Genomic DNA, 19,983 nt, shown 5'->3' on the forward strand with positions numbered 1-19,983 from the left:
CTGTCCAAGCTGACACAATCAATTAGTGGCCAGAGCATGACCAAACCTACATCTCCTGAGGCTTACTGGGCTCTCTTTGCTTTGCCACCCACCTGTCATGTGTCTTGTGAGGTTTCCTTCCATTTACTATTCTATTAAAGCATTCCTAAAACAGTCTGTGTAGTTCATGCATAAATCAGATTCAGATTTTACTAAGAGCCAATTTAAACAAAAACATGAGCACAGACATCACCAGGAAATGAACAGCCACCAAGGAGAAAAGAACGCTGCAGAAATCTCAACTGGTAGTTAAGTAGCTCCAACAGTTTACATTTGAACGCTCACCTCTGGCCATCTGACAGGAACTGCTTAAACACCAATCCTAGTCTCTTTCAGAAAATATGGACACCCCATTTCTGAGCTTCCTTAGCAGTTTTAAAAACCTACTCTTTGTCATGATGAGTAACTAGAAGACCTTGTTCTAGCTGTGGTCAAGACATTAACTTTCAGGTGACTTTGAAGAGGCCCTTTAATCTTTGTGAAAGTTTGTGTTTTTCTTTATAGGTAAGGGAGTTGGCTGAGATCCCGGAACTGACCTGGTGAGGTCACAGGCACATGGGTACCTGTAGTACTGCCTCTGCACATGCAGTCTGTGGCTAACCACATGCTGAGCAGTGACAGTGACAGTAGCAGGGCACTGTATGATGTGTGTGTTGAGGGAGGGGGGTGTCTGCTTAGCAAGGAGATTTTAAAAAAACAAAAAAAACAGGACTTTTAAAAAGGAAAAATTAAGTTAAAAAGTCATATCTCAAAAAAGGTGTTCCCAGTAGGGCCTTGTAACAAGTTAGAGAACAAAGGGCTAAAGGGCTTTTAATCCCACTTCAATGTATATAGAGAAAAAAAAGCCAGTAAAGAGCAAGAGATGAGAGAGAATGCTCCCGAGGTGAGTGGACAGCCACTAAGTCAGTCTGGGAGAAGCTTCTCAATCCTTCTTTTTGAAATTTTTTTCCCTTTATTCTTGAACTAACAAATATGGGTACTCCAGTTCCCCATAAAACTAAAACAAACTACATGCAAGTAAACACACAACACCCAGGTAAGCCCATCTAATTCACCAAAGTTGAGACAAGAAAACAACTTATGAAGATGCTACATGAATTCAGACTGTTCTCCGAGATGCAGCCCCAACTGGATTCCATGAATTGTGTGTTATGGAGGGGGTCCTGGAGGAGGGAGAAGAAACCCAAATACATCAACTGAGGTGAGCATCTACTAATACTTGGGACTCAAGAAAACCCCATATTCAGGCTGGGGATGTGACTCAGTGGTAAAGGAATGTTTGCCTGCATGTATGAAGCCCTGGGTTCAATCCCCAGCACCACCAAAAAGGAAAAAAAAAAGATATATAAGTATTATTATACTAATTGTAACGAATGTAGCCGAGTTTCTGTTTTATTTTAGATTGTATGCCATACTGGCCCTATTCAAACGTTTTCTGTACATGTGAATCAGGATGCTCTGTTTAAAGGCTGGCAAGGGGCGGGAGAGAGGCATGTACAAGTGCTAGCAGGTCCTGGCCTGGCAGTGTAATGGCTCAGAATTACCAAACCTGTCCTTCTGTGGTAGGCCAAAGGAAAATGAATTTAAGACAACGGCCCAGTTATTTTTATCTGTGCTCCAGAAAATTTCATTCTGCTCTTTATTTTTTTTAAAAAAAAATTAGCCCAGTTTCCATTATTTGAGGAAGAGTATAGCTCAGACCTAGAAATTGATAAGCAAGAGTTGTGTAAAGGAGTTTCTTCTGATTTTCCAATAAGAAATGGAATGTAGTTCCTCAAAACCTCAACTCTGGTCTCAGAAGCATGCTTCCTGAAGACTGTTTCAGAGCTAATCACAAGTTTGCTCCCCAGGGAATTTATTACCTGTGAGTTTCCTGGGAGATACTTTCACAGAACAAGAATTTCAAAAAATTTTATTTTTTTTCCTATAACTAATAGAAATAAAGAACAAACTAAAGAAATAAAGATCCAACTAAAATGCTTATTAACCAATAAAAATAAAGCTATTAAAAGTTAAACTAATTTTCTTTGAAACTAGTAAGACTGAATAGTCTTCCTCATCTTAGCATATCTTACCTTCCCACCCTGCAAGGCCTAACTCCAGTCCAAACTCCTCGGGGCCAGAAATTAATCTCTCTCTGCTGTGCAAAGCATTTAATCTCCATCTCTTTTGTATCGATAATTATATTTTATATAAATACTGTAACATTTGTAAGGATATAATATAATGCTTTTGCACACAGTAGACCTTAATAAATATTTGTCAAGTGACAAAGGTGCATGAAATAATGAGGAGGCAGCTGGTCCTGGTAAGTATAGAAGCCCTGCTTCATCCAAAGAATTAAAAGGAAGTGGTGTGCGTGTGTACCTCTCTTCAGCTTCCCCCACACCAAAACTCAACGGCTGCAATGAGAAAAAAAGCCCAAGCCAGGAAATACAACTAGAAATGACTAATAATAGAAACATATAAAAACCACATTTTATAAAGGAAACCAATTCAAGTAAACAGGGGCAGGGTAAAAAGGAAAGGAAAATGGCTCAGGGCATAATAATTCTACCTGTGCTAATAGCATAATCTACATAAATGCATAATCTACATAAAAGAGAATGCTATCCAGCATCCTTTGACCTCCTTTGCTAGGTTGAATGACTGACTTGTGACTAATCAACACACCAGATGAGTATCAAAATACACAACTGTTTTGCCAGACTGAATTGGTCACTCTATTTCCCACCTGACTAGCTGTAAAGGCAATCTAAAATACTACAGAGTCACAGCACCAATTCAAAGGATTTCTGCTATACATTTCAGATGACATCTTTCGTAGATGGTCAACTATGATTCTAAAATACAAGGGCTCCAGAATAGGACACAATAGGACACATTTTCTGCTAAGACTGCTAAGATCCAGAAGCAGCTGATGTTATCCTGCAAGGATGGCAACACAAGCAGGAACCTACACAAGAATCTAGTGAGCATTTCTAATAGTAAAAAGTACTGTACATTAGGAACATCTCAAATATGCAGGGCTACTGTGGGAGGCCCCATGAAATACAACAGGTTTGAGGCTAGACTGATGCAAATAGGCTATGTCACTCATGACACCAAAAACTTAACATCAGCCGGGGTGCAATGGCACATGCCTGCAATCGCAACTGCTCCAGAGGCTGAGGTAGGAGGATAATAAGTTCAAGGCCAGCATGGGCAACTGAACAAACCCTGGCCTTAAAATTTAAAAATTTTAAAAAGGGCTGGCAATGCAGCTCAGTGGTAGAACATTTCCCTAGCATTTCCTGGCTCACAGTCACTGGCAGGAGTCCTTGAATACAATCCCCAGTACCACGAAAACTAAAAAACAAAAACCCTAACATCAAACACTTTCAATAACAATGGTGTTAAATTATTTCATATAACCATTTATAACAAATTAGAACAGACATCAGCCTGGATCATAGGAATAATTAGGGGGGGCTAGGGCTATGGTTCAGTGGTAGAAAGCTTGTCTAACATGCTCAATGCCCTGGGTTTATCCCAAACACTGGAAAAAAAGAATTCTACAACTCCCTACAATCACATCTGCTGTTTATGCACATCTAGCATCTATCCACACATCTTATGTTCCAATAATTTCCTAAGTGGCTCCTGCAGGATGAAGGAGCCACCTACACCTCAGCTCTAGGAATCTGCACATCACACAGGCATGGCCATTGTGTGCATGTGATCCATGCTTGGGGAATCAGAGTCAAACCTGGAACTTGTGAGGGAAAGAGAAAACCTTTCCACTGTGATCAATGAACTGGGAAAACCAAAGCCAGATATGACCAAAGAATGCCAGGTGAAATGGATTTGCCTAGAAACAGAGCCAGCATAGAAAAAAGTTTAGGCAAGAGACAGAGACCAAATTCTGATGACAGTGTTTGATCCCCTACATCCAGCCATGCCTGAAGCAAAATCTTCTCTAGGACTTTTCAGTTTGCTAAGCCAAAGAGTTCTATTTTTATCACTTGAGCCAGCTAAGTTTGGCTCACTGTCACTGGCCTCTTGACTGGTCATCGTTCAATAAAAACTTGATTTACCATTAATAAAGCATTGAATTGATAACTCCAGGTAGATTGAAACAATTATTTTTATAACCAAATAATAATGAAGAAACCTTTGGGAGTAGGTGTAGGAACATGGGAAAACATTCGACTTTGTTCCATCCTTGGGTTTTCAATGTTAGATTACTAATTATTTGATTCTCATCTTAAGAAATTAATGATATTTCCATGAAGATACCCTGAAGCTTACTCCAACATTTTATTACATGTTATAACAAGTTTTTGTTGTCGTTGTTGTTGTTTGCTTATTTTGCAGTACTGGGGACTGAACCCATGGACGCTCTACCACTCAGGTACATGCCCACCCCTTTTCATTCTGAGAGAGGATCATGCTAAGCTGTCATGGCTGGTCCTTTGGGGGCAATTTGTAATCCTCCTGCCTTAGCCTCCCAAGTGGCTGGGGTTACCAGTGTGCACCATGATGCTTAGCTATGAGAAATACTTTAAGTCAGTTATGAAAAGGCATGGCAGTAAATATTAAGTGCCTGAGTGAAGGGTGAGCTGTTGATATATTTACTGAGTAGCCTATTCTGTGTCACAGACTTATTAGTTTAACATAAACCAAGGCAGAATCCATGTTTAAGATCCCAAATGGATTAGTTCACTTACACTCCACTCAGTACATTAATAGACTGTGTCTTCACTCCATATCCAGTCTCCTTTAAATTAGCAACAATTCCTAATACATCGATACTGGAACCTTTGGATCCAAAGTTTTTGTCACTGTACATTATCATGTGAGCATTTGAAAAATCCTGTTGAAAAAAATATATTCAAAATTTAAAGGGTAGCCATTTATTATTTTTAAAAAAACAACTAAGAACAAGCCATTAGCTTTCCTTCAACTTACCCCTAATATAGGTCGTAAGGACTGAAGCTCTCCATTATAACCTCCCCAGTCTTTCCAATCCTTGTATTCTCCTTCTTCTAGCAAATACTGATGACCCACAAATCCAGGCTTCTCATAGGCAACCCAACTGCAATTGAAAGAACAGGCATGGAGCAGTGATTTTTCAGACATTTAAAACTGTCCTTGTGCACACATCTGTTTAACTGACAAATACCTATAGTTTTAAAGCTAGATTACTTTACTAACGCGCTCACTACTGGAATTCTCTAAAATTTAGGAGACTATGTTGAAGAACACAACCTAAGACACAAGCTCCTCAGAGGACTAAAAGGGTATAAGGGTATTTGAGATTATTTCAGCTGACTCAAATGAACCCCAGCAAGTAAACTGGATAGACTTTCCTAAAGTAATAATTCAAATATTTTGAGTTTTGGTCTATTTTTAAGACTATTTCCAGGATATACATCTATAATAAATGGGTAAGATCTAAAATTACAAAAGATCACACAAATTAGAAAGCAAACTATAACAGTTCAGTATAATTTGGAGCATAATTCTAATAAACAAGACTGCAAATTTAATTAGTCTGGATGGTCAATTCCCAAGTGTGGGTCACAATGGGTGAGACACAGGCGTGGGTAAAGCTGTTGAAATTCATCATGCCACAGAATTGGAAATAACACCTTTGGCAGGGAGGAGGACACATTTACTGCTTGTTTAAAGGAAAAAGAAATCCTTCCAGTTATGCCTGTCTACTTACATGCCTCTTAGAACTTTCATGGACCCCACTGATGTAAGGGGCAAGTGATCATCTCCAGTCACTTCTGTCTCATCAGTGACAATGCTACACAGGTCTGTTTCTAGTTCCAAACATCTTCCTTCAAAGAAAGGCTTTTCATAAATAATAACCTACAACAGAAATAAGATAGACCAGTGATAATATAGTTTAAAAAAAAAAAAAAAGCAATAGGTCTCCCCACCTCCACCCACTGTCCTGATGTGAAATAGCCCAGACCCAGAGCATAAAAGACAGTTTTTAAATCACTGGATTTTATTCAATGTTGAGAACCAATATGTAGAACTTTGCTTAGGTCAGACTGTTATAGTTTACTAATTTACTTAGGACAAACTTTGCTTTTTGCTTAGATATCAGAATCCTAAAGTTGCTTTAAAATTTTTTTAAATCTATACCATCAAAGTATGTGGCATAGATGTGGGAAATGGGAATAACAGCATTTGGGAGTAGGGAGAACTTGTCTTGAAAAAGTTTCTTCTTGGCTAACTGGCAAGCAGCAACAGGCCCTGCAATTAGTAAATACAACCAAAAATTATACATTGAATGCAACAATCAACCTTTTGAACCAGGGCTCCACATACAGTATGATAATTGTGCCATTAGCAGTATTTTTCCAGCCTGGAGGGTGGCACATGTAAGTTGGGATCTTCCTTTGGGGGCAACTATGTGTGGTGAAGCTTTATATGTGAAGTCACACAAGCATTATCTTCATGGAGGTGGAGTGGAATAACACATGCACGCACGCTCATACACACTTACCTTCGGATCTGTTGGGAATTCAACTTTACGACCACCCTGAAAAGAAAAACAACAGAGAAAAATGGTTTTTAATTGATTCCTTACCATTTTATATTATCCATAGAAGGTGAATCTCATGGTGTGATTACATTCCACTTTGTTTTAATGTATGTGAACTAGTGCTAAAATTACCAACAAAGCAATGAGGATACAGGAAGTCCACCTAGAACAGACTCACACAGTGGTCTGTATGTTCAAGGTGCACATAGAGTGTGTTTTTGTTTTTATTTAACTGACAAGATTTCTCATTAAGAAAAATCTGTATTTCTCATTTCTCTTAAAAAACAGTCCTAAGATCTGTCATCTCGGGACCTAAACTCTCACAAGCAACAACCTTCACCTTCTGCACTCTTTGATCCTGCATGAAGTTCAGCCTTCAGCAGGACACAGGCTGAGGTTTGCTATCCCCACCACTCCCTGTGGTTGAACTCCCAGCCAGCCTCATTTTTATTTCTTGCCTGGCCATTGGAGGCATTTGGTTTTGCAACCCACCACCTACAAAACTGTTAAGAGTTATAAAATAAACTATTAGATTAAATATAAAAAATCCCAGCCAGGCATGGTGGCACACACTTATATATAACCCCAACAACTTGGGAAGCTGAGGCAGGAGGTTCGCAAATTTGAGTCCCACCATAAGTGTTTAGTGAGCACCTACTACAACACAGCACACACTGTGTCCCATGAGGGGACAAGAGAGTTGCAGCCAAACCTATAGTCCCTCCCAAGCAGAAGAGACAAAGACCAATGCAAAATATAAGGATAAGGTAGAGGAAATACAAGGCTAAGGCAAATCTTTAGGAGGACATCCAGCTCCAGGCCCTCCCTGCCCAAGTGCCACTCAGCTGAGTCTCCTGTCCCAACTGGCTTGTCCTCGGTGTCCTGCCCTTTCAGAACTCTGCACCCTGGTGCACACAGTGCATTCTCTGGCACCTCTATCTACAATAATCCTGCTCATGGTTTAAGACTCAACCTGATCTATCATAAAGCTTCCCTAATCATCCCCCTCCTCTGTCACATCAGCCACAAGTTGGAATTTTATTTATCATTCCTCCTATTTTTCCATGCATGTTTAATCCTTCACTTTCTACACTAGGCTGATACTTTGAGCACACATCTGCAGCTCTGCAAGGCTGAGGCTGCCTTGAAGGGAAAAGACCTAGTCTTATCGACTTTTTAACCTGTAGCACCTAGGAAGTCATCATTTCTATTATTTCTATCCAGCAATGGGCCTCGCGCAGATGAAGCACTGGGTTTGATCCTCAGCACCACATAAAAATAAATAAATAAAATTAAGTTATTGTATCCATCTACAACTAAGTGTGTGTGTGTGTGTGTTTTTATTTAACTGACAAAATTTCTCATTAAGAAAAATCTGTATTTCCCGGGACTCAACTCTCACATACATACATATGTAAAGCCCGTTTGTTGCTTCAATATCACATCCTGTGAATTATCAATGTCAAGCTGACAGAGTCACCGCCTTCAAGAACACCACATTTGATTTTTACCATTTTCAGAGGCCGCATGGATCCAATGTAGGCTTCCTCTGTATCCCAGAAGGATAAGTCAGGGTATTCGCCCGGTTCCAAGACGAAAGGGACACCTTGAAATCCAGGTTCTTCATAAATCAGCCATCTAAATAAACACCAGGGAAGGAAAGAAAGACAACTTATCGTTTATTTCAGTGTTTCCTCTCTGGTAAAAAGGGCTCCTGTGACAAGAGGGGAAAGGAACAGAGGATGTGGCCCCCTATGACGACGGTTGCACTTAGCTGTTAGTGTCAGGAGCAGCAAGTTGGGCTCCCCTTCCTGACCTCCTACATCTCTCCTTGGCTGGCTCTGCCTACTCATTTTTAATTCATATGATTAATTGCTTCTAACTGTAAACCTTTCTATTACTTCCAAGTAATAAAAGGAGTTCTCTTTTTGCACTGTATTTGGAGAGGCCCTCTTGGGAAATCTCAAGGCCTGTTTTAAAAGGAAACACCTCATTTGTAACCTAAGACTGAGGAGTGCCACCTAATCATTTTTCATGCTGTCAAAATTAATAACAGCTAACATCCTCTTCAAGCTCACAAGGAGTGCTGCCCAGAATTTCATCTAATCCTCACAAGAATGCTACCAGGAAGGAATATTTTTGTCCCCATTTTACAGATGAGGTTAAGTAAATCACCCCAGGCCACACAGGGATGATCAAAGCTGACTCCAGAACAAGGCTCCCCATCATTTTTTTATGGTGTTTTTTCTCATCGCAGAGAGTGCACCAAGCATTCATTTACTCTTTTCATAGTTACTCAGGATCATCACCATGAGCATACTTAATGCATAGTGATGTCCCCGGAGGCTCTGAAGGTCTGCAGGGCTGCTTGTTCCCAGGCTGCAAAGCTTTTTGAGGTTTTGGTTCTGATTTTAATGACTGTGCAATACCACACCCTTCTACCAAGCTGGTCAGCTGTCACTTCTGCTTCAGTCAGGGAGCCAGCGGCCCCACCCTCCTCTCCTGTGCTAAAAGCAGGAAACCATAAAATCACGCCTGTTAGAACGGCCTCTAAAGATTTCAAGGTCTGGTAAATTTGCTCATTCCAGGCAAGGTTCTGGGAAGGTGAGGCTGCTGGAGAAGTGACTTTCAGATGGAAGGTGATAAGGTATCCCTTCGTGAGCCAAGACTTCTTGGAGATCACATAAACTCTCCAATCTGTTAGTGGGGTTAAAATGCCTGGCTGTGGTTCTCCACCAAGTTATACGTGCCCCGCCCCGCAAAGACACCATCAAGAGCAGGATATGATCCTAAATGAAATCTTCTACCAGCAAATTGGGACTCTTAGCTTTTTTCTTCTTTGCAGTTGGGCCTAAGGCATGATTTTTAGTAATGGTTTCTGTTAAAGATTCCCCTGGGTAAATCAGTAACTTCTTTGAGACTCACTAATTACACAGGGATTTACAACTAGAATCCGACCCAAGACCTGTCAACACGCACCAAGGAATGTTGGGAGGCCAGGGGTGGTTTACTAGTGGGGATCAAAGCTAATCTACAGTGTTAGAAGTCAGGAAAAGAGCAGATGTGGAGGTGAGCAGGGCTGGGAGGGGGCATGAATGGGGGAGCTTCTGACATGCTAGAATGTTCTACTTCTTGATCTAGTGATAGTTATACTTATGTATGCACTTTCTGAAAATTCACTTAGCTTATTCACTTGTGTGTATCTTTTTGTACAAATGTTATACTTGAGAATAAATTAACTGAAGGAAAAAAGAGGCCTGTCTTTTGAATACCACTGTAATGCCACCAAACCACATGCAAACAGAGGCTAAGAAGGGGATACTTTCAACTTTCTTATATTTAAAGCATGACAGTTAAGGATGCATTAAGTATTTTTGGAGTTCAAAGCTACACGTGGATTCTGTACCTTAACTAATAGGAGTTGGGCAATAAATTCTGTTATTATGCTAATAAGACAAAGCCTTCAGAGTTCAACTCCTTCACAAGTGAATGGGCTTAATTCTTCATAAACAGGATATATGGCTCATGAATCATTCTGAAATTCTGAAATGATATTTACCCAAGCATCTTTTTTTACTAGGTCTTTCCTTATAGTATTTTTAAGTTCTAAAGGAATTTATTCGTTTGAAACTAAAATTTCATCTTCCTGGAAGCATGTGGGTAAGTCATATAACATTTATAGAAGGAAGGCAATTTGGGGTAGAGGGGAAATTGCTAAAGAAAAAAAAAAGATACAAACTGTTATATTTGAAAAGGCCACATTCTAAGGGCACTTGTTTGGCAAGGGAGCCTGCTGGATAACTCAAACAGACGTTTACAACACAGTATGACTCATTCTGTGCCAACATGATACAGAATTCATGAGGTTATCAGGAAAGGGGGAAATTATCTTCAGGCAATGTTATTTCAGTTTCTAAAGGTACTCTTTCTCTTTTCCTGTGCACTTAGGTAATGAGCTTTTGCCAACATACAGAAAGAAATACCTTATACAGAAAGAAATACCACTTTATAGTTCTGCTTAAACTGTGCAACTATAAAGCATGAGCTTCTTTTTTTAACAAACATAAATGTATGCAAATATATTAATGACGAATACATATGGATATTGATGAAGTAATAACAATAGTAATGCATATGCATATGAAAAATATCTATGGAATTACTCTTTTAGAAATACCCTTTGAGTCACCTAAGAAAAAATTCAGTCCTGTCTTACCCACTTGTTCTTAAACAAGTAACTTGAAAATACCACCTAGCAGGCAAAGTTGAACTTACAGCATTTATAGCTGGATCCTTAAGACATGGTTGAACATAAGTGATGGCCATTTATAGAAACCAACTGGATACTTGAAAGATTAAATATGAACGTGCCAAGCTTCAGATTATTCAAAAGAAGATGGGCTATGAATCTCAAAGGAAAAAACGCATGTTCTCTAATACAGCCAGCCTAAGTTCTTTTAAAAGTCAGTGGCAAGGGAAACAGAGATTAAAAGAGACTTACAGAGACAGGACAGTCAAACATATTAACACGAACTTTGACAGAATCCTGAGTTTTAAAAAAGAATTTAGCCCTTATTTTTATTTACTTACTTTTATATGGTGCTGAGGATCAAACATAGTGCCTCACCCATGCTAGGCAAGTGCTCTACCACTGAGCTACAACCCCAGGCATGAATCCTGACTTTACAAAAATAAAACAACTCCTAAAAGATATTCCTGAGGCAATTGGGAAAATGTGTTTATGGGCACAGACTACATATTGTCACAGACACGGTGCTAATTTTCTTAGGTATGACACAGATAGCTAGGCAGGAGAATGTGATTACAAAGACATTCAGGCTGAAGCCAATACAGTGCAGGGACATGATAGCTGCAACTCACTGTCAAGGGCTCAGAAAAAGATAACATGAATATGGCAAAATAATGAGAAGATTAACATTAAACAGGGACGAGATGTGGGAGGAAAAGGGAGAGAGAAGGGAAATTGCATGGAAATGGAAGGAGACCCTCATGGTTATACAAAATTACATATAAGAGGAAGTGAGGGGAAAGGGAAAAAAAACAAGGGAGAGAAATGAATTATAGTAGATGGGGTAGAGAGAGAAGATAGGAGGGGAGGGGAGGGGAGGGGGGATAGTAGAGGATAGGAAAGGCAGCAGAATACAACAGTCACTAGTATGGCACTATGTAAAAACGTGGATGTGTAACTGATGTGATTCTGCAATCTGTATATGGGGTAAAAATGGGAGTTCATAACCCACTTGAATCAAATGTATGAAATATGATATATCAAGAGCTATGTAATGTTTTGAACAACTAATAATAATAATAATAAAAAATATGGCAAAATATTACCCATCATTGAATCTGGGGTGATATGTGGGTGTTTATTGAACTATTCTTTCTACTTTTATGTATGTTTGAAAGCCTTTGTAAAAAAACAAACAAAAAAAACCATTGGGCTCTGAGGGCTAGGGGTGTAGCTTAGTGGTAAAGTGCTTGCCACTAAGGCCTTGGGTTCCATCCTTAGTATTACCAAAACAGAAAAACTGAGCTTCAATATGGTATACTCCACAATGAATGATTACTGCACAGTAATGAAAAAGAACAAATTGACATACTCGTCAACAAGGGTAATCTTAGGAGAGAGGTTAGGTGTAAGAATCAGGGACTAGGACCAGGGTGGGTGACAATTTTCTGCCACAGTGCTGATAATAGTCTAAGTTATGAGTTGGCTGGTAGGCCCATTATTGGGCTCCATCTGTACACACACACACACACACACACACACACACATATATATATATATATATATATAAATGTTTTCTGTTTATATCAAGTATTTCATAGTAAAAATAATCAAAGACTACCCAGGGAAAAACGTCTCCTTCACTTCATAATATCTGTTTTCTAGAACATGTTCTGCTAACAACTAACCCTATCCTAGAGAAGGAGACCAAAGCCTATCTTCCTTGCTTAAATGATGGCATTAGACCAGATGCTATATACCCTATGAAGTTCTAAAGTTCTCTGTTTTTATTTGAAACATGCCAAAAATAAGTGTGTGGGGGATGCATGTGTATATGTCTACATGGTATGTGGCTGTGTGTATATGGTGTGTAGTGCATGTGTGTGCGTATGTGTGTGCACACAGCAAATGCTGTCAGTTTTACCTTTAAAATGCACCAAAATCTGCCCATTTCCTGCAAATCACATTATCTAAGCCACCATCACCTCTTGTCTGTTATGATTACAATTTCTTGTTTATGAGTTTCTTTCTACTCCGCCTTTACAGTCTATTTGTACTCAGCAATCAGAGTAATCATTCTAAAATACAAAGTCCATCAAAATTCTCCAAGCATCACTGGCGCCACTTTGAGTAAATGTCAATTCCTTCCCTAAGGCCCAACGGCTTGCCAGGACAGGAGGCCTTTTTCCTCACCCTCCTCCTAGCTCAGCACCTAGGCCTCTTAGCTTGCCCTGAAGGGCTCCCCCCACAAAAAGACTGTGCTTTCTGCTTAGGGCATCCCCTGTCCCTTCTCCTTCAGCTGACCCCATGCAGACTTTCTCACTTCCTTCAAGTCCCTGCTTAAATGTCACCAGAGATCTTTCTTCACTACCTTATCTAAAATGGCATTGCACCTGCCCTTCTCTGTAATGTTTCCTGTAGCCCTCACCATCTGACACATTACACACTTATTTGTGTTTGTCTGGTCCTACTGAATGGATAGCTCCATGACAGAAGGGACATCCGATTGGAAGTCATACTCCCTATTAAGTTACCTAGAAGTTTTTTAGTTTCTGATTTCTGAGAAACAAAATTCAGACTCTATAATCTCTAGTTTACCCAGTTCGTACTTTCTGCAAAATCAAATCATTATTCCAAGATAAGAACAACAGTAAAAGAAGACTTTTAGTACTCAACAGGATGCAAACACCATGATGAAGGACTGCCTTACCATTCACTGTACAGATATTCTACATCACTTTACAGGAGAGACTACATATCCTATTAATAAATACTTATGCACATTTGCTGAATATGTAAATACTTCTAAATAATATGCATCAACACTGAAATAATATATTATGCATATTAGAATACATAAACAAAAATAAAATCCTTTTTTTCTTTCTCCACATTTTTTTTTATTGGTGTATTATAGTTGTAAATAATGGTGGGATCTTTTGTTACATATTAGTACATGCACACAACACAAATAAAATCTTAAAAGGAGATGTTAAATATAATATAAAGCAGTTTTGGTGGCTTTTTCTCCCTACATTCAGTGGATGCCTTTCACATGCTTTGGGCTCTGCACTCCACTTTATGTGAATTCTTTAGCTCATTTTTGTGGTACTAGGGATTGAACCTAGAGTCTCATGCATGCTCTGCTGCCTGAGCTACACCCCCAGCCCTATGTTCTCCACTTGAATTTTTTTTCTCTTTTTCTTTTAAATGTTCTTTTTAGATATACATGCCAGTAGAGTGAATTTTGGCATATTATTTATACATGCAGTATAACTTATTCTAGTTAGGATACCATTCTTGTGGTTGTATATGATGTGGAGATTCACTGGTTCATATAAGAATATAGGAAAGTTATTTCCAATTCATTTCACTGTCTTTCCTATTCCCATCCCTCCTCCCTTCCCTTCATTCCCCTTTGTCTAATCTACTGAACTTCTTTCTATTCTCCCTTCCCACTATCCTCTACTTTAGAGACCACATTCTTTACCGCTGCAGTCTGCACTTTTTATCCTAATTTCTCCCCTATCTGAGATATTCCCATTTCCTTCAAAATATTCTTGCAGTTTCCTGTGATTTGTGACAACATCCTAGAGGCTTTTGATAGCATTGTGTGAAAATATGAAAGGAAGTGCCCACATTTTGGCTTCCATCCCGCCTGAACTATTGGGGGTACATGCTTCAGGTCACCTCCTTTGAATTACAACGAAGGTATATCTGCTACTCAGCTTTGAATGCATCAGATTCCTCTGACATGAAGGAAAAAGGCCTACGTTAAAAATCCATTTTCCTTCACACTTCCTCTAATAAATTGTTATTGTTTATAAGAGACGTGAATCATAGTAACACAGGTGCAAAACAATCAGGACTTCGTGTATTGTATTAAAAATACCATTCAGTCAATAATTACTTAGCAAGAAAACAAATCAGAAACCAAATATCGCTAGTATTATCTCTGGTAATACATGCATAAAAAAGATTCATTAAAACTATATTTGAAATATAACACTTACGTGCCCCAATGCACTTTAATGGAACATGTCTTCTGCATGACACCAAATCCCTGCATTTCTTCAGTGTCATCAAAGTAGGAATTCAGGAGTCCTAACCCCTCTGGTTCAGTAAATAAGTCAATTTGACTAATTCTGTAATCCTGAAAAAAAAAATATATATATATATACACAACAATTACACCATGTATTTAACTCTACAGTATGCTTGTTATTCTCTCTCTCTCTTTCACTCTCTCCTTTTTTTTTTTTTTGCAACCAATTAAAACAAGTTTAAATGTACACTTACGTTTCATGGGGTGCCTGCCATTTTATCCCTATCCTATTTGTACCCACGACTTCATAATATGCCTCTTTCAGGGTAGACACGCTACTTTAGTCATATATCTTAACATTACATTCAAAAAATTCAGAAATGCATTTTTTTTAGCATTCTGGAACATCATTCTCACATCCTCTCTTGGCTTTCCTTAGTCACAGGAGTTCTGGCTACTTTGCTTAGAGGCAATTCTGCAAGTCCAGAGATCTTGGTCTATAGAATGGTTGTCCTTCTCTTCCTCAACTATTGTTTTGTGACCACAAAACCACTGGGGTAACTCTTCATGACTGTGACTAGACCACTATATGTTGGTTTGGTCCAAAATGTAAAGCCAAAACCCACATTCATGGTGATTTTTGAATCTCCACACTTAGGTCATTGTTCCATGCCCTGCATATCCAGGGTCCATCAGATACTCTTCAAAGGGCCTCTCCTGGCAGAGTGTGCTAATCAAATATTTATCAAATCTCTTCTATGCTGCTGAGCTGTGTGAACTATAATACAGAAGAAAGAAAGCTCATGCATGCTTTGGCTGCCTGAACTACATCCCAGCCCTATGTTCTCCACTTCAATTTTTTTGGGGTCAGTTCAGGTGAGGCTCTTTTAAACATTATCAAAATGAGGAATTAATGAACTAAAATGGTAACTCATTTGAATATATGATATGTGTTTCATGTTTCAAGAAACCAGGCACACAATCTCTTTAAAAAAAAATGTGTTCCTGCCTTCCAACATGGTATAATTCAGAATGATTTAACCCAAGAGACTAAATCAGAAAATTAGAAACTATTAAACAAAAAAGGTTCACACATCATTATTTAAAGCAGTAAAAAAGAAAAAAAAAAGAAAACCCAGAAACAACTTTAAGATCCACTGAAAGATATCATTTCAATGAGATATAACACTAAGCTAAACCTCAAATCACATAGCAACATGAAAAGCTTTCCTCTGCCAAAAATTGTTGATTGTTCCAATTTTGAAGCCTTTTATTGCACTTCATGACACCCATATCTATCATACAAACTTGGAATTTTAATTTTCCTCTTGGAAGATCCATGAATCACATTTTTTAAAATTCCATGAGCCAAAAAGAATGATGTTGATTATACCTTGCTCATCAACAAATGAGAAATCAGAAATTTTATGCAATCCATAAAGTGACTTCAAATATCTCAAATAACAGTTTTTAAATCCACATAAAACCCCAGAGTTGAACTATCAACTGAATTATGTTTAGATTATGTTTCCAAAATACAGTATCTGTAAACTACTCAAGGTAATCAGAAATCATGCAGTAGCCAAAAAGACTAAGTAAAGAGAAAAAAATATGTTCACATAGAACTTATTACAACTAGGTTACTACAAAAAGTCCATTTGGGAGATTGGAACTAGGGTTCAGGGGTGGAAGATTAGTCTTAAGACAAATTTGTCTTTGTTTATTATGAAAAAAAAAAATATAACCAACTGAAAAGTCTTTCTAACTCATTTGAAATGTATAATACTTAAATTATAGAACATTTACAAAGTACCAAATTTTCCCCAATCACTTATTTAATAAAATGAATACTTCCTCAAAGTAAGAATCAAGAAACATTTATTCAATAAATATTTGCTGAATGAATGAAATTCAGATTTACCATAACCTACCTGGACCACATGTCGGATTGAACCAATCACTACAGGTTTATCAGACTCTGCCTCCTCATTTCTTTCCAAAATATCTTCTATACCCCAGAGACCAGAAAGTTCCAGTTCACCTTCTTCTAAGGGGATGGAATGTCCTTCAAAATTTGGTTTCTCATACAAAATCCAACTAAGAATAAAACACAGCAAAACCATTAGCTAGTCTTGGTGAGAGAGGCTTTAATTCTAAACTATTCTGGTATATATATATATATATATATATATATATATATATATATATTTATTTATTTATTATTATTATCATTGTTATTATCATTATAATTATTATTATTATTATATCAGTGACCAATTCTCTAGCAACTATAATGGCACATACTTTCCCTAAAACAAACTTTACTTGGTATAATGAAGCCTTTGATGATTCAAGAACAGTATCAGGATCTTAGAGAAATTGTGGGTTATCACTATAAACATTACAGAGCTATCAATATTCTATGGAATCACCAGTTAGTGGAAATTTGCAAATGATATGTCAGACAAGTGGATGTTAACTGTGGTTGGGTTTTTTCCTTAGATGTGTAAAAATCATGTCTCTTAAAGGAATTTTAACATATATTGGGGTCAAATCAATGAATATTAATACATGCACATGCATACTAATGGGAAAAGCATCTTATAACTATTCTTCCCAATAACAGTTAAATGCTACGAAAAACTACATGTGGATATATGACCCTGCTGCTCTTAAGTGTTTATACTTTCAAGAAAAGAAATGAGCCAGCAAGCTGGGCACAGCGGCACATGCCTATAATCCCAGCAGTTTGGAAGGCTAAGGCAGGAGGATTGGGAGTTCAAAGCCAGCCTCAGCAAAGCAAGGCACTAAGCAACTCAGTGAGACCCTGTCTCTAAATAAAACACAAAATCGGGCTGGGGATGTGGCTCAGTGGTTGAGTGTCCCTGTAACACCCACACCCCCCAAAAAAAGAAAGAGGCCAACGAAATCTGCAAAAGAAAGAAAAAAAGCACTGTTTGATTAAAAACAAAACTTATGCAAAATTTGTTTTACTACAATTTTCAGTCTTCAAATTTAAGAATGAAAGAAAATTTATTTTTCTAATGTATTCATTCTAATGTATTTGTTAAATACATAGAGAAACATGTTAAAGTATCTAAAATCCTAACAGGAAAGGTGTTATACATTTAATCAAACAGAGGCCAAAAGAAAAGCTTACTAATTTTTAAACCATAAATTAGAGCTCTACCCTCTTTATTTCAAACAAGTTTATAAATAGGTACCAGAGATAAGTATGCCAGATCAGTGATTTTTTTTCAGTTGCTTTCTATTCAACTTCCTGTGCATTTGCAAGAGGCAATTAAAATGGTAAAACAATTTTAGAAACTGTCAAAATGTTTATATTCTCACCAGTCTCTTTATTTAATCAAAAATTATTTTTGTCAAAAATTATAAATTAAACTTTAGTTAAATGTACTGAACTGTCATGTATTTCTTAAAAGACACATGTGGCCCAACAATATGACTAGTGTGTACATTTTGGGTTGGAGGGAGGGCCTGGAGATTGAATTCAGGGACACTCTGCCACTGAGCCATGCTCCCAGACCTTTTTATTTGATTTTGAGATAGGGTTTGGATAAGTTGCCCAGACTGGTCTCAAACTTGTGAACCTCTTGTCTCAGCCTCCAAGTTTCCTGAGATTATAGATGTGTACCACCACAGCCAACTGATCTTGCAATTCTTCACAACCTCATTTAAAACTCATCAGCTAGAAGTATATTATGGGCTCTGATGTACAATTAACCCAAAGCAATGTTGTGTGGGATATGTGTTCTACTGCACTTTTCTAAATTTTCTTTAATAAACATGAATCACTCTTATAATCAGAAACATGTTTAACCATATTTCTTAAATACAAATTCTTTATCTTACTATACATACTATTTTCTGCATTGTACGTTGATAAAGACATAATAATAAATAACTACTAAAAACCAAAAAGGTGCTTAAGAAGGTAAAACACACAAGCTGTACATCAGGAAGCCCAAGGGCCACTCTTACCATCCTCTAACGACTTTCACAAGTACTACTGGAGAGAGGCTCCAAGAACTGCAATCCTGAATATCCCTGAAAACTTCAATGCACTTCTCCGAGACATAGGGCTCACTGAATATCATCACCTACAAGAAAGTGGAAGTGGTAGCACTTTGCCTTTCAGATCAAGATAAAAAATCTAGACTAGAAATAGAAAATAATCTTACCTTTCCAGGTCGGGGATTGAGTTTATTTTGACTACTTCCTCTCAGTGTCTGTAATGAGATGAATAAAAACACAACAAATAATTACAACTTTGCATAGCAGTCCTCTTTTTCCCACCTATAATTCTTTAAGTACCATCAAATTTACCTCATAGTTTAACAGTTTTGAAACATGTTCATCTTTATGCCAAACTTGTATTAAAACTCTTTTGAGTTTATATTATTAAGAGCTTCCCCTAGCCAGCTTGGTGGCACATGCCTGTAATTCCAGCAACTCAGGAGGCTGAGGCAGGAGGATCACAAGTTCAAAGCCAGCCTCAGCAACTGAGTGAGGTCCTAAGCAACTCAGTGAGACCTCCTCTCTAAATGAAACATAAAATAGGGTTGGGGATGTGGCTCAGTGGTTAAATGCCCCTGGATTCAATCACTAATACAAAAACAAACAAACAAAAAAAGAGCTTCCCCCAGCCCCAACTGTTTTTGCCATTTCAGGTTTTCTTCATTTAAATGTCTAGAATATTTCCACCAATGCTAGAAACTCAGGGCCGAAAAGTCACACCTATGTTTTATGTCAATTCACAGAATAAGAATCAACTGAGATTCAGATCATCTCCGTGTAATCTCAGATATATAAAAAGAGATAGGAATGTACTAATCACTTATCTAGAAAGAGTTGAGTCAGTTTTATGTGTTCAGACACTTTCTACCAGAATCTGTAAATATTGTGTTTTCATAGTAACATCTACTAGTTTAAATAAAAATGAGTATGGTGTATTTCATAGCGTACACTGCACATGGTATATTTAATCCCCCCTTTCTGATGAACAGAATACCTTTTATATGACTTTGAAACTAATTATTTTCAAGACCATCTGACAAGACAAGTAAAACCAGAAACACAAAAGAT

At 37.9% G+C, this 19,983-nt stretch overlaps 1 protein-coding gene across 1 annotated transcript in view; it reads right to left on the minus strand.

The window, feature by feature from the left end:
• Positions 1-19,983, minus strand: part of Crybg1 (crystallin beta-gamma domain containing 1) — a 50,547-nt gene that overhangs the window by 20,020 nt on the left and 10,544 nt on the right. Inside the window, exons 3-11 of the mRNA XM_071613171.1 lie at positions 19,080-19,127; positions 18,880-18,998; positions 16,809-16,974; positions 14,846-14,985; positions 8,095-8,221; positions 6,545-6,580; positions 5,750-5,898; positions 4,990-5,116; positions 4,749-4,894 (exon numbers count right to left, since the gene is read on the minus strand). Coding sequence (XP_071469272.1) covers positions 4,749-4,894; positions 4,990-5,116; positions 5,750-5,898; positions 6,545-6,580; positions 8,095-8,221; positions 14,846-14,985; positions 16,809-16,974; positions 18,880-18,998; positions 19,080-19,127 — 1,058 coding nt within the window. The remainder of the gene's footprint in view (positions 1-4,748; positions 4,895-4,989; positions 5,117-5,749; positions 5,899-6,544; positions 6,581-8,094; positions 8,222-14,845; positions 14,986-16,808; positions 16,975-18,879; positions 18,999-19,079; positions 19,128-19,983) is intronic.

The sequence above is a fragment of the Marmota flaviventris genome, chromosome 6, assembly GCF_047511675.1.
Source record: "Marmota flaviventris isolate mMarFla1 chromosome 6, mMarFla1.hap1, whole genome shotgun sequence".
NCBI lineage: Eukaryota > Metazoa > Chordata > Mammalia > Rodentia > Sciuridae > Marmota > Marmota flaviventris.